The 15,480-nt window shown below is 46.8% G+C and overlaps 1 protein-coding gene across 5 annotated transcripts in view; it reads left to right on the forward strand.

Annotated features, from left to right (window-relative positions):
- PHF8 (PHD finger protein 8) overlaps positions 1–15,480 on the forward strand; it is a 28,028-nt gene that overhangs the window by 5,124 nt on the left and 7,424 nt on the right. For 2 of the 5 annotated variants that reach the window (XM_066618573.1, XM_066618574.1), the window contains 12 exons: positions 1,360–1,480; positions 4,589–4,749; positions 8,007–8,148; positions 9,968–10,154; positions 10,407–10,569; positions 10,923–11,010; positions 11,591–11,697; positions 11,789–11,880; positions 12,270–12,359; positions 13,773–13,994; positions 14,194–14,291; positions 15,130–15,302. In XM_066618573.1, coding sequence (XP_066474670.1) covers positions 1,360–1,480; positions 4,589–4,749; positions 8,007–8,148; positions 9,968–10,154; positions 10,407–10,569; positions 10,923–11,010; positions 11,591–11,697; positions 11,789–11,880; positions 12,270–12,359; positions 13,773–13,994; positions 14,194–14,291; positions 15,130–15,302 — 1,644 coding nt within the window. The remainder of the gene's footprint in view (positions 1–1,359; positions 1,481–4,588; positions 4,750–8,006; positions 8,149–9,967; positions 10,155–10,406; positions 10,570–10,922; positions 11,011–11,590; positions 11,698–11,788; positions 11,881–12,269; positions 12,360–13,772; positions 13,995–14,193; positions 14,292–15,129; positions 15,303–15,480) is intronic. The other 3 variants (XM_066618575.1, XM_066618576.1, XM_066618577.1) reach the window with 3 other exon arrangements.

Genomic DNA, 15,480 nt, shown 5'->3' on the forward strand with positions numbered 1-15,480 from the left:
CCACTCCTTTCCCTGCTTCCCTGAAATGACTTGCTACAGTCCTCAAACTCCCTGTGAGTTTGAGAACTGCTGCTTTAGCTCAGAAACTGATAACTGAGAAGGCAAATACGCGGAGCCCTTTGAAAAGTGAAATTAAGCCATATTGCACGTTTACTTACAAGTAGATGAACTTGCCTTAGTCCATTGGAAAGGGCAGGCTGAGAGGAATCCAACAACACCAGAATGATTCCAATCCAATAAATGCAGCCCCCCCCCCCCCCCAAAAAAAAAAAACCCGAGATGGAAGTCCCTCTCTCTTAGCGAATGAATGTATTGAGCCCTATGGAAAGGGAAACTAAGCTACAGGTTCTCGTTTACTCGTGCCTTGGGTCATGGTCAGGTCAGGAAAAGAAGAATGCAAGGCCACTAGAATGGTCCTGATATGATGAAAGTGGAGCTAAACAGATGCTCCAGAAGGCAGCTCCCCCATCAAAAGAATAACACAGAGGCTTGGGCTGGTAAGGTGAATTTTATCTTCTTTTCTAGACTTGTAAAGCTAGTTCGTTTTTAAGTAAGTGAAGGATATGGATGTGCGTATGGTCCCCATTATGTTTTTTCCTGTCAGGTGAACACTTTAAAAGTCCAAGCTTTCTGGGGTCCCTGACCCCACCTTATAAAGGGGAGCCCCATACAACCCTTCCTACTGTTCACAGGGAATGGGCTGTTTCATAAAGGAAATCTTCCCTAATATTGAAGGGTTGGCTGTCCTTTATATAGCCTACAATTCTGAATGCTGATCTGGACTTGGCTGTTCAAGGTCTCTGGAAGATTTCTGCCTGAGGTCCTTTAGCTGGCAATGCTTGGGGCTGGGGAAGGCATGCTTTCTCTTGTGATTTTGGCCCACTTCTCCTTGGCACAGACCCATGTATACTTTGGCTCCCTGGCTTAAAGGATTTTTTTTGAGGGGGGGGGGGGTGGCCTTTATTGTCAGTCTTCTCTTGTCCCAGTGTGTAATTAGTTTGTGGAACTCCTTACCCCCGGAAGTAGTGATGGCATCTTGCCTGAATGCAAGGGGAATTGGACAAATTTCTGGAGGAAAAGTTCATTACGGGTTACAAGTCGTAATAGGTATGTATAAGCTCTTGGTTTTAGAGGCAAACTGCCTCTGATTGCGAAATGCAGGCGAGAGCACCAGGACTCAGGTTGTGTCTATTGTTTTGTGTGTTCCCTGGGGCATTTGGTGGGCCATTGTGAGATACAGGAAGCTATATTAGATGGGCCCTTGGCCTGATCCAGTGGGGCTCTTCTTATGTCTACTTCTCAGTTCTTGTATTCTTGCTGTGCTTGTGTTCCTTCTGATCCTCTTCCTGTCTCACTCAGTGAAACGGCGCAGAGGCAACCAGAAACAGACTGACTCCTCTGTGAACAAAGAGGTTGGCAAGACAGTGAAGACAGGGACTGCTCAGTTCATCAAGGAGCTTCGAAGCAGGACATTTCCAAGGTGAGATCCTGTTTGACACCTCCCGGGTTGATCAAGAGAAAAGAAGAAAGGCTAAGTCTGTACTGCAGGGTGATTGGTTTCTGTGTAGAACAAAACCCCAGGTAGAGTGAAGGGCCACTGGGACAAGTCATTTTTCACCCAAGTTGCCTGCTTGGATAGAAGCCCTCTGTTTGGGGCCTCGTGTCACTCATCACCCCTGAGTAAAGTGGAACCAATGAGCTATAACATTGAGGTTCTTTTAGCTGCTGTGAAATGGCTCATAGCTGCTCATAGCTTGACCCATTCTTCAGCCTTGGAGTCAAGACCCCAGTGGGGACGTGAAGCCAACATTATGGGGTTGCAGCAACTTACAGGAATGAAAAAGGTTGAAGACTAGAGCATCACCAGGTAAAGGGGGAGACATCTGGTGTACTCCTTCAGGTACCAGGAGATTGTGTCACAGTCCTACTCAGGTTCTTGGCAATTGTGCTAAAATAGCTTCCACTCGTACCAGGCTTCAGGGTAACTTTTTCTGCTCTCTAATAAGAATATTTGTTTACAGTGAACAGTGCTGGAAGGGCATTATGGAGAAGGCAAGTGAACAATGATGAGGATGGGGTGGGCATATAGAGTCCTGAGAGGGGGTGGACTGATGGTGGGGTCCGCTCTCTCTCTCTCTCTCTCTCTCTCCCCTGTGGTTAAGGGTTATGTTAACTCCTGTGTTAAAACCTGGTTTAGGCTCACTGGACTGAAAGGCTCTAAAAGTGACTGGCAATTTGGCTGCTGAAAAGGGCTAGGGAGTGAGGCTTAGGCTGCAAGTAGATTTGAAAGAGAGGAGCAGCCAATCACCTGTAGTTCTAAGTTGTACTTTGGCTCTTTCTGGGGTGTTGTGGTCTGTTGATGTGATCCTTTCATTGCCCAATATGCTTGGCAGTTCCTTCAGTGGGACCTTGTGCATGATTCTCTGCACTGAATGAAGCTGATTGTCTTGGAGTTTCCTGAGATACAGCATCCTGTAAAGCAGTGCTGGAGAACAAGGGGTCAGACTGTTGCAGAGATTGAGGTGCCTTGTGTCTAAGGTGGTTATCTGATGCTGAACAGGGAGAGGCTGTAGTTCAGTGGCAGAGCATCTGCTTTACTTGCAGAAGATCTCAGCTTCAGTTCCTGCCAGCATTTCCAGGTAGGGATCGGAAGGACTCCAGTTTGAAAATCTGGAGAACTGCTCTGTCAATTTGTGTTGATAGCACTGAGCTAGGTGGACTGATGGTCTGACTCAATATAAAGCAGCTTCCTGTGATCAACATAGCCTAAAGGGGAATGTTTTATACTTAAAAAAGGCTAGGCAGGAAACTACCTCGTGTTTGTTCACATGCTCCCATCTGAATAAACTAGATCTGAGAAACTTGTGTTGCAGTTGCTTATATCTTTTGACTTTGAGCCCCACAGATCACAGAGGGCCATGTATTATGCCAAAACAGACACCATAAAAAAAATTAAGATATATTTATCCATCATTATAGTCCTTACCAGATCATATCCAGCTGCTAACAAGACAGATTCTGGATTTGCTGTGTTTGCTTTTGTTTTTTCATAGTCACCCAAGCAGGGGTGCCCAAACCCTGGCCCAAGGGCCATTTGCGGCCCTCGGGGACTCCCAGTCTGGCCCACAGGGTGCTCACAATTTCCAATGAGCCTCTAGCCCTCCAGAGACTTGCTGGAGCCCGCACTGGCCCGAAGCAGCTGCTCTTAGCATGAGGACGACTGTTCAACCTCTCACGTGAGCTGTGGGATGAGGGCTCCCTCCACTGCTTGCTGTTTCATGTCTGTGATGCAGCAATAGCAGCAGCGAAGGAAAGGCCAGTCTTGCTTTGTGCAAGGCCTTTTGTAGGCATTGAGCTATTGCAAGACCTTCATGCATTCATTCATATAAGTTCCATTTCTAATATATTCATTTATGTAAATGTATTAAAATTTGAAATGTAAATTCTTTTTTTCCCCTGACATAGTGTCAGAGAGATGATGTGGCCCTCCTGCCAAAAAGTTTGGACACCCCTGATCTAAAGGGATGCTGGTTTTGTTACTCCATAGGTGACTGAATCTTGAAGACAGAACTAAGTATTCCAAGAGTGCTTAGCACAATAGTGAGGATAAATGTAATTATTTGTTTAATCCAGATGGGATTGGTTCCTCAAGTGACATTTTGGATTTCTCATGTTTGTAACTGGTACTTAATAATTGAGGCATGTGCTGAAAGGTACAGCACCCTGTTGCGGGGGGGAGGGGGGAGAACTATGCACAGCAGATTTGGCATCAAGCTTACTTGGTCTGATAGTCTTGATCAGGGGTCTCCAAACTTTGTGGCCAGAGGGCCGCATCAAATATCTGCACAGTGTTGAGGGCCAGCAAACGAAATTAAATATAAAATTTAAATAAATACATTAGAGTTGGACCTTAGATGAATGAATAAATGAATGGGCTCAAATGTCCAGGATTTCTCCATGTACCAACACAGCCCATGAAATAAAGCATACACTTAAATGGACCCCCATTCCCCTACCCCACAAACACAACTCTGGTTGTGTTGGTCAACTGGGCCAGAGGCCCTCAGGGGATCAGAGGCTGGCCGTGAGCTGGATAGAGGTTCTCCGCGGGCTGCATCTGTCCCCCGGGCCGGGTTTTGGAGACCCCCGGTCTTGATAACAGTTTCTGTGATTGATTCTTCTTTCAGACTGTAAAGATTTATTCTTTACAATACGAATGGGGTTTCTATTTATTGTCTTCCGACTTTCCTTCAGTGCCAGCCTCTCTTTCTCTCTCTCTCTCTCTCTGGGGAATCTTTGTTCAGCTGCTCCCCATCTGCCCCACCCCACTGGCAGCTGCACCATGATTCTCCAAAGACATGGCTAGGCTGCTGTTGAAGGAAAGGCAGAACACAATGAACAGCAGATCTGTTCGTATCACAAATAAGTAAGTACAATATGAAAGTGGTATATAGTAGACAGTCATAGCCCATTGGGGCCCTAGTGAGTGTATCCTGTCCTGTGACAGATGTACCTGAGAGGGGTTATACCTTTCTGTAACCTTGGAGCAGGCTTGTGATCCTGTTCTGACTTTCTCCTGCTTTCTCAGTGCGGATGAGGTTATCCTAAAGCCAAGTGGAGCCCAGCTGACTGTGGAGTTCCTGGAAGAGAACAGCTTCAGTGTACCCATACTAGTCCTGAAGAAGGATGGGCTGGGCATGACTCTTCCAACACCCTCCTTCACTGTGCGTGATGTAGAACATTATGTGGGTGAGTGTCTGGGGAGCCAGGCCCAGCATGCTACTGGCAGCAGAAAGGGATCTTGCTGTTGGGTGGTTTAGCTGGAAAACCTCTGTTGGTATGAGAACCAGGAGAGGAAACTGGAAGTAGCACAATTGGAGGTAATGCTGCTTTTTGCTTGCAGCACTGGCATGGTTACATGGAAAGTGTGTTCATGCATCATTTTAAGGAGAGAAGAATAATAACTAGATGAACATTTTTGGAGAGCCAGGCTGTCTTTTTACTACCACAAGGTTGCAAATGATGGAGTAAGCAAGGGGGAAAAACAGTCTTGTCTGTCTTCTGAGATCAGTTTGGTTGGTCATCCCTAAGAGACTTGCATTGGGCTCTAAAATTCAGATGGGTGTGGTACTCACTGACTATGCAGACTTCTTGGTCAGAGACTTGCTTGGCCTGTGGAATAGCAGGTTAACTAAGCCAACAAGGCAGTTGCTGCCCCAGCTGCCCTCTCCTCCACTTCCCCATTGTTTTGTCAACAAAGGTCTCTGTGACATATGGTGGATCTGAGCCACATGAAGCAAGAGACTACCAGAGTGGAAGTGGTTGTCAGTTCGGCTAAAATCAGCCCAATGTGGCACAGATTTTCAAGTGATTTTGCAAGAATGTTTTCCACTGAAGCAATTTCACAGCTATATCACAAGAGGGATACTGGGACTGTGGAGAGGGGACTGTTCCAAGTCCCTCTCTAAGCCAACTTTTATTTTTTGGGGGGCGGGGAATACTTATGTTTCCTCAAATGTAAGGAGAAGCACAGAAGCAGTATTCTAAGCAGTTGCTCAATAAAAAGTTAAAAGTAAGTTCCAGTGTTCTGACCACACTTACCTTGTCCTAGCTTACAGCCCAATCCTGAGCTCCTGTGGCACGCAGCTTTGGTGGCACCGAAAATGGCTGCCACCGGATCCTGCACGCCATGGGTTACCACAGGTGGCACCTCAGTGAAGGGGACTTTTGTCCCCTTTTCCCGGGTAAGGGAAGTAGCCCCACAATAGGGCTACTCAAGTTACTGCCAACCAAAAGGTTGGCAGTAAGGTAAAGGCATTTGTGTAGGGAACCGAGCCCCACATGAACATGCAGGATTCAGCAGAGCAGAGCTCCACCGGACCCACCTCCCTCCCTTCCCCGGCACGCCTCCCGCCTGCCCACCCTCTCCCCACTTCCCACCTCCCCATCACTCCTCCACCCTGCCCTCTCCCCGCCCTCCACCTGCCTCCCCCCTCCCCGGAACGCCTCCTCCCCACCCCCCGCAACCCTCCCCGTCCCTGCTTACCGTGCTGCGGCCGGTGGTCCATGCAACTGCTGAGCGGCGGAGGATGGGCACCTGCCCGGCGCTAGTCTAGCACCGGCCGTTGCTGAGCTAGCACAGGTGCTGGCCTGTCAGTAAGTCTTGCAAATGTGCCTTATGACACATTTACGACAGTGCGTGCTGGCGGAAAGCCACCATGCTGAGATCAGGATTGGGCTCATAGTTAACAAATTATTGATGTATTTTCTTATGTAAACTGCTTTTCTGAACCACTTTTTGTCAAAAGTTGTGTGTATATAAAACAATATATTAATATCTATAATAATAGTGGAGTCAATGAAGAAACACAATATTTCAAGTAACCCTTTTCTGAATACTGATTTTGTAGGAAACGTTCTACAGATGCTGCTCATAGTTTTGGTTGCAAATATTGATTATTCATTGCTTTTCTCACTGAAATTTTTTTGTTTATGTTTTTGGTTATCTAAGTCTAAGGAAGTATTCACCTGTTTCCGCAAGCACATGCATGATTCTCCCCATATGCAGCCAGAAGTGGTACAGTCCAGGAAAAAACTGCATCATGTGTTTCTTCTGCATTTGTTCGTTGGCTCTAATGAGGAATGATCACTATGGGGAGGGTTGCTGTGTTGTCTGGCTGCAGGATACTTGCAGCCCTCCCAGGGTAGGGTTGAACAAATAGCAGTTCTTAAGTCAAATCCTGCCCCCTTGAAGGGTGCCAGTTTGTTTCCCTCCCACTCACCCGCATCAATCTAGAGCCAAAAGGAGTGTACAGTAATATCTCTGTTAACACTCGGGATCCATTTCTGGAAGTTGAGTGTTGTCCAAAAGCAGCACTAAAGCACATTGGAGGAAATGGAAGCTGGTTGACCCCTCTTTACCCAGAATGCACTGCTCCTATTAGGTATAATGGCTGTCAATTAACTTGGGATGACGATTGTTCTAGCACAGTGTTTCTCAAACTGTGGGTTGGGACCCACTAGGTGGGACGCGAGCCAATTTCAGGTGGGTCCCCATTCATTTCAATATTTTATTTTTAATACATTAGACTTGATGCTGCCATGGTATGTGACTGCATTACGGGAAAAATGACAGATCTGTACTTTGAATAGGCTACTATGTTTATGCTTTTTACTCCTCAGTAAGTGCAGGTAGGATTTCAGCCTAGGATTGTTAAAAATTTCCCTGCTTGATGATATCACTTCTGGTCATGACATCACTTCTGGTGGGTCCCGACAGATTCTCATTCTAAAAAGTGGGTCCCGTTGCTAAAAGTGTGAGAATCACTGTTCTAGCAAATCAGTGCTAAAGGAATCAGTGTTATAAGTCGGAGGTATACACTGTGTAGTGTAAGTAAAAAGTGTGCTAGAAGTGGGGGCAACATTGGAAGAGCTTAGATAAAGTATTGCTGGTCAAGCTGCAAGAGCAGTGTTTCTGAAACTGTGGGTAAGGAGCCACTAGGTGGGTCACGAGCAAATTTCAGGTAGGTCCCCATTCATTTCAGTATTTCATTTTTAATATATTGATGCTACCATGGTACTTGACTGCATTTGGGGAAATGTTATTGACCTGTACAAGCTACTATATATATTTTAACAATGATAGTCAATGGGACTTACTCCTGGGTAAGTGTGAGTAGGATTGCAGCCTATGATTGTTAAAAAATTTCCCTGCTTGATGATGTCGCTTCCGATCATGACATCACTTCTGGTGGGTGCTGGCAGATTCTCATTCTAAAAAGTGGGTCCTGATGCTAAATGTGTGAAAACCACTGTGCTAGAGGGAAAGGGTTGCTAAAGGGAGATTATTCAGTGTGACATTGTGGGATGAGGGGAAATGTGCTTCAAAGCCCCTGTAGTTGGTGCAAGGAGTAGAAGGGGAATGTCACTGCAGTCCCAAGATACTTTTGGGTGTGTTGCATCATCTGCCTCATCCAGCACATGATGTATTTGTTCTTTTTCAACAGGTGCTGACAAGGAGATTGATGTAATCGATGTGACACGCCAGGCCGACCTCAAGATGCACCTGGGTGACTTCGTCAGCTATTACTGCAGCAGCCGTAGAGAGAAAGTGCTTAATGTCATCAGCCTGGAATTCTCTGAGACCAGGCAAGTGAAGGAAAAGAAGAGCAGTGCTTGGCCCCTACCAGAGGGAAGCCCTATTTTTGCCTTAAAGCTGTTGTGTTCCTCCTCCTAACCATTGCCTGTTGCAGGTGCTATTTCCAGTTGGATGTGAGTTCTTAACAGAGAGATTGGCTTATTATGGTTTCTGCAAGTCATTGGGAATGTGATTATGAAAGGCACTCTGTTCTTTCCTATTAATTCTTGGTTACATCATTTAAATCTTTGAAGTTGCCACACTTGGCTTTGCAGATCAGTACTGGGGTGTGAATCCTATTCAAGTTGCCTCATGCAAACTAGAGCTGAACCAGTTTCAGAGGTGTGCTAAGCTTACTTTTGAACTGGATCAACTCCAGAGCATTTTAGTAAGGCTGGATCCATTCCAAAATATTTTAGTAGTCAGAATGCTGTTATGTGCATCTGTGCTGTGCCTACTTTGGAATACTGTGCACAGCTCCGGCTGCCCCCTCCCCCCGAAAAGGATAGTGTAAAGCTAAAGAATAGTGTAAAGCTAAGGAAAAGGGCAACTATAAATGAAATAAGGGCAGGGTATCTTCCTTAGAAGGAAAGCTTAAGGCACTGGTGCTTCATAATAAAGATCAGATGGGAGGTTTTGAACACTGGCATGATTGAATAGAAGAAAAAATTACTCCTCAAGAGTATTTCATGAAATGGATTGTCAGTTGTTTCAGAACCAACAAAAGAGAGTCTTTCTCTTCGCAGTGCTAAATATACTTGTGGCATTTGCGACCACAAATGGCACTAATAGCTGCTAGCCTAGATGTTCATGATTAAGCATGCTCATGGAGGAATGTTTGTCAACATTTACTAGCCCTGATAGTCAAAAATAAAACCACTGGTTTGAGAGACCACATACCTCTGTTCACCAAATGCTGGGGGGGCGGGGCGGGGAGGAGGAACAGATAGTGGATTGAGAGATGCTCTTTACACTCTCACATAACACCAGAGCCAGGGGACAGCCACTAAAATTGAGTGTTGGGATTGTTAGGACAGACAAAAGAAAATATTTCTTTACTCAGCGTGTGGTTGGTCTGTGGAACTCCTTGCCACATGATGTGGTGATGGCGTCTAGCCTGGATGCCTTTAAAAGGGGATTGGACAAGTTTCTGGAGGAAAAATCCATTATGGCTTACAAGCCATGATGTGTATGTGCAACCTCCTGATTTTAGAAATGGGCTATGTCAGAATGCCAATGCACAGGAGGGCACCAGGATGCAGGTCTCTTGTTATCTGGTGTGCTCCCTGGGGCATTTGGTGGGCCGCTGTGAGATACAGGAAGCTGGACTGGATGGGCTTATGGCCTGATCCAGTGGGGCTGTTCTTATGTTACAGGAAGGCCACCAATCCTCTTCAAGCCCTGTTTGAGGGCTCTGGCTGACTGTTTCTGGAATCAAACAAATAAAGAGCACATAATAAATGAGCTGGTTATTACATTCTTCCAGCCCCCTATCCTTTGCAAAATTCTTGAGAAGACACCCTCCAAGAGGGGGGACAATGCTATCTTCTGTATTGCCAATGGGTAAACAGAGACTAAAAGAAAGTAACTTGCCCAAGAGTGAGTTCTTGAAGAAATAAGGATTTGAAACCAAGTGTCTAAAGTGACAATCCTGTACATGCTTAGCTGGGAGCAAGGCCCATTGAACTCAGTGGAACTTACTTCTGAGTAGATATGCCCAGGATTGCTCAGTAAATCCTTTGGACCACACTCTGTTAGAGTGGGAATCTCATTGTGGGGCATCTGTGGAAGGTGGACATGACTGCTTATCTTTCAACACAATTTTTTCAGGCTCTCTAACTTGGTGGAGACCCCAAAGATTGTGCGCAAGTTGTCCTGGGTAGAAAACCTGTGGCCAGGGGAGTCGGTGTTTGAGCGGCCAAATGTGCAGAAATACTGCCTGATGGGTGTGCGGGACAGCTACACGGACTTCCATATTGATTTTGGCGGTACCTCAGTCTGGTATCATGTGCTGCGGGTAAGAATATGGCAGAAGATAGGTACAAGAAGAAAATGGGTGTGGTGGAGACAAGTTCTTGGAGCTGAAATACGCATTTGGTTGATTCACTGGATGTATTTGATGCTGATGTAAAGCACCACTTTGACTGCTGTTGGCTCCTCTACTCCAGTTGCTTTGGAAGCCTAGGAATCAGAAATGAGGGATTTGGTGGGAATGGTGGGTATCCAGGCATTCTCACCACCTGTTCTCACTACTATCCGTTCCCTACAGGGAGAAAAGATCTTCTATCTGGTGCGCCCCACTGCAGCCAACCTGACGCTCTTTGAGGCATGGAGCAGTTCATCCAATCAGAATGAAATGTTCTTTGGAGACCAGGTGGACAGGTGCTATCGTTGCCCTGTCCGTCAGGGCCAAACCCTCTTCATCCCCACAGGTATTGGCCCCTGGGAGTTGAAGTGTGAACCTTTTTAAGATGCCATTGCCATCACCATTACAACTGTGAGGTTTCTTGAATCTTTGTTCTTCCTCAACCCAAATGCAGCTCCTCCCCTGCAGCTTCCCTTTTGAACATTATGCCTTGCCGCACAGTGGTCCAGTTCAGAGCAGGGAAGGTCCATTTACATCTAGGGCTTATGCCTGGCAGAACAGCAAATGTCTGCATGTCTTCCTTTCCTGCAGCTTTTCAAGCCAAGTATGGCCATGCCCCCCCTTGTTGTAAGCAGTAAAGAATTAAGGGAGGCCAGTTCCCAGCCCATGTGACTTCCCCCCCTACCTCTCACCTCTCAGGTTGGATCCATGCTGTGCTGACCCCAGTTGACTGCCTGGCATTTGGGGGCAACTTCCTACACAGTCTCAACATTGAGATGCAACTCAAGTGAGTGTTGCAGGGAAAGGGTTGGGAAAAGGCTGGGAAAGGGTTAAAGGTTTGGAGTCTACAGTGGAACATCTTGGGGCATTGGTGAGGCCAGGATTGGGGAAGAAACATATGTCAAAGCACAGGGCTCAGAATGGGATTCTGAGATAGGTCCAGGACTGTGTATATGTTGTGATTTCTCTGATGAGTTTTTGGGTGTGGAATTAAGCTTCCTCACAGTTTCATTCTTCTCAGTCCTCAGAATTTCTGAGTGCATCTTTCAGTGCAACTTTCTAGCCCTCATGCTTGTGAAGATCTACTTGAAAGGTCATGGCCAGAGCTTGAGAAGCTAGTGGAATTGCTGAGGGAAGATCTCCAGGGATCAGGGAGCAGTGGTAGCCTCCACAGTTACTTGCTTCTTTCCACAAATAGCATATGCAGAACAAAATGAGAAGTCAATGTTACCGAGTTTACAGAATGTATTTTTTGACCACAGGATTTAGGTTCTGTTGGCACAAAATTATATGGATTTTGTTTCTTAGCATGAAGTGCATACAGCATTGCTTGACTCTCACCTACTTTTTCCTTTGATCCTGTCTAGGGCCTATGAGATTGAAAAACGTCTTAGCACAGCTGACCTTTTTAAATTTCCAAACTTTGAGACTATCTGCTGGTATGTCGGAAAGCATCTTCTGGACATCTTCCGAGGTGGGTTTAAAGTCCACCAGCTTCCGCCGCCCCCTTTTATTGGGTCTGCAAGTTGTCACTATTAATGCTTTCCATCTCCCCCCCGCAACAGGCCTTCGAGAGAACCGTAGGCACCCAGCTGCTTATTTAGTTCACGGGGCGAAAGCCCTCAACACTGCCTTCCGCTCCTGGACTAAGAAAGAGGTAAAAGATTAAGAGAAGGACTGATTTGGTAGAAGATCATTTAGATCTCTGTTTGATCTTTGGATGTGTCTGATACACTTCCCTGCCAGCAGTCTAAAGGGGATGAAAACTCGCTCATCAGAGAGCAGCCAGGCTAGAACTCTTCTTCTTGACATCTAGTTTTCTGTATGTATGGATATAGAGGAGCATGCAGTAGTGTGAGCCTACACCTGCTATCTGAAGAGGTACCGCTCAGATACAGTTTTACCCAGCTCGGTGTGAGCTATGCAGGAGCCCCAACTACCCTGGGGGAAAATTGGCTTCTCCCATTCCTCACATTCTTTTGCCACTGACATTTTAGTCCAGTGCGGAGGGTAGGACCTTTCAACAAACAAATCTTGTTCTCTCAGGCCTTGGCTGAACATGAGGAAGAAATCCCTGGTACCATGCGTCCAGCACAGCTGATCAAAGATCTGGCTAAGGAGATCAGACTTGTGGAAGTGAGTATTTTCCTACTAAGAGTAGAGCCATATTCCAGGATGGCGGAGGCATTGTTGAGGCAGCACCATCCTTTTCTGCCATGTGGGGAGCTTCTGCCCCGTTGCTATTGCTTTGTGACTCTAGGGGCACTGAGCAAAAGGCACAACCCTTTTAAATGAGAATCAATCAGAAATTCTCAAAATCTGTTGGAATAAGTCTTCCCAAGTCAAGAAAATAACTGTCCAACCCTTCTGTTGGGGTTTGAACATACTGGGAATAGCTGATTCAGTCTCCAGCAAGATTCACTGTTGATTCACTGATTTGGGGTTTCCTGCAGTTATGTTAGTGTTTTGTAAAAGCAGTTATCACTTCCCTGAAGTATTTCTTGTGTTGTCTGAGTGAATGTCCCAAGGAATATTGTCCTCCCCAAGTCTGCTTTTAAAAACCAGGGTGACTTCCAACAAGTCACGGGCAGCTTGGAATAGGGTCCAGGTTCTTCTGAGAAACCTCTCACAGACATGTTTTCTTGTTGTTCAGTGTCCCATCTTGTCTCTTGGAAGCTGGCATGTCTACCCATGAGTGCATGTTGGTTCAAGCCAGCACCTCAATCTTCCCCTTGACTTGGCAGACTGGAGCGTTTCCTTGCAAGTCATTCCAGAGTTGCATGTTGTTCATGTGGACAGGGAGTGAAGGATTGTTTAGCAGCCAAGAGTGCAAGGTGCAGCGTGCCTATTTCAGATTTCATCTGAGCATTGAATTAGGTGGCCTGCCAGGTGGGAAACAGTGGCTCTGTTGCGTTGGCTCTTTAGGCAGTGGTTTTGCAGGGGTTGGGTATTCAGGTCCCCGGTGTGCTCAGAGCAGCCATGGCAGAGACCTTAGCCTGGCTGTTTATACCACACCGCAGAATAAATATCCTGGCATCCCATATTACATGCAGAGGGCTTGCTGACTTGCTCTCTGTATGCTGAGGGAGGGGGCCAGACAGCTTTGGCTAAAGTATTTCACTTGGGGCACTGTTGCGTTTGTGTGTCAGTTTTTACATCTCAAAGGAAGAGCACATTTGCTGGGCCACCAGGTTTTAGTTCAATTCAAAGCACCTCCCTTTAAAAGACTGCGTAGGACTGGAAAAAACCTTTGCAAGGTCTTCTCTGCAAGGCCACTGCCCTGCAGAGAAGACCATATTGAGCTGGATGTGTCATTGGGCAACTCTGTATGTGGCAGATTTGTACATTCATAAGACATGTTCTGGAGAGGGGTTGGGAGAAGGTGGAGCCTCCACTGACTGGTCTGCCTCTTTTGGGAGATTTACCTGCCTTGCACATAGAGACACAATGGAGGAGAGTTTGTGGGTAGAAAATGCCCACCGTTTGTTTATAGCAGCAGCCCTAAACTAGGGGGTGAGCACTGCCTCCCTGGTGCTCACACTCTTCCAGGATATATTCCAGCAGAACATTGGGAAGACGGGCAGTCTGTTCGGCCTGCAGAGAGGCACCCAGCCAAGTGCAGCAGCCAAAAGGGGAGACCACAGTCCCAAGGAGCTGGGCAGGAAGGGCAGCCGGAAGGACGTTGCCTCGGTCAAAGCCCTGGAGCTGGAGCTGCTGGACAAATACAAGCGGCAGGCCCTGAAAGGCATGGAGAACCCCTGCCCAGAGGAGGTGAGCCACCATTGTGGCTATGCACATGAAGCATTCTTGCATAGGCAATGCAGGATCTGAGGGGTCTGCATAGCTGTGTTCTTCCAAAGGTTGATGGTGGGGGGATCTGTCTCTTACTGTATAGACTCCGCTTGCATTTGGGCCCTGTTGCTGCCACCTTCAATAATTGCAGAAACCTCCCTTTCTTTCTTTTTTTAAGTTTGACCTGCCAAGTTCCAGCCTAGAAGATACAGATGGGGAACCTGACCTGATGGAGGAGGAGCTGTCCTTGATGGTGGCCAATGGCCAAGGCACCAGGTACTGTATATTTCTGAGGGGGGGAGAAATGGTGAATTGAATGGGTGCTTAGCTGTGATGCTTCAGCAACATAGTGCTGATGTGGCCTGCCACATTCCCAACCATTTCAGGACCATTTAATGCATTATGCGAGTGATAGACAACTGCAAGCCCAGATGAGCAAATCCAGTCTCCTTCAGGGTTCCCATCCAATGTAGCTTTTGTCCCCAAAAGCCATCCTATCTTGCACAGATGCTTGCCATCTACCAAGCTGAGAGGCGGGCAATGGGTTCCTTCCTTTAAGAGCTTGGATACCTCATTTGCTGCCTTACACATATAAGCAGACAAGAGTGGGAGTGAGCAGAAGTGTGTCAAAGGAAGAGCTCTTTAGAAGCTTCTGTGGCAGAGGCAGCAGAGGCAAAAGTGTTGTAATTGAGCTCATGTGGGGATGTCAATGGTTGGAGCCAAGACCACCTCTCTTTGACTCTTGTGCTGTTCAAAATATGGCCCTTTCCTTAAAAATAGCTGCTGATCTGGGAAAACGCAGGGAAACCAGGTACTTGATGCATTACCTCTTCCCTGGGGTTGGTCTGGCACCACTTGGATGATGTCTGTGTGGAGAAGAGAGACAGATGGGCAAATGATACGGTTCTTTCCCAAGCCAACTTTATCCAATTCTCAAGGAAGATTGCCACTGATGTGGGAGTGGACAATGTAATTTGCTTGCCTGTATAAGCAGGGTTGAGGCATAGGCGACTTTGGTGATGCATGTAGTTGTGTGTTTGGGGACACCTTAACCTTGCTTTTAGCTCAGGGTCATGAGCAGTGAGACTCTGACCAGTTGTCATGTCTTCCCCAGCAGGAAAATCAAGGCCTCTGGACGTGCCCGGAGTCATAAAGAGGCACAAGCTCATTCCCCACCCAGCCCATCAGATGCTGAGGCCCTTGACATTGACTCTGAGGAGGATCTACAGATTGATGAGACCCCCCGCAGAGAAAGAAGGGGCCTGGTGCTGCGCAAGAGACTGCCTAGTAGGTGACATCTCTGTCATGTCTCGAAGTGCCACACCTCTTGGATGGAGCTAACATGTGCCCTGTGTTTGCTTCTACCCTTTCCTTTCTTGGGCTTTTAATTGTCTCCCTTTCTGCATCCATCAGGGAAGGCCCTCCCTTCTTCCAAACTGGGATTGGGTCCTTTGATCATAAGTAA

Source organism: Tiliqua scincoides, chromosome 2 (assembly GCF_035046505.1).
Source record: "Tiliqua scincoides isolate rTilSci1 chromosome 2, rTilSci1.hap2, whole genome shotgun sequence".
NCBI classification, from domain to species: domain Eukaryota; kingdom Metazoa; phylum Chordata; class Lepidosauria; order Squamata; family Scincidae; genus Tiliqua; species Tiliqua scincoides.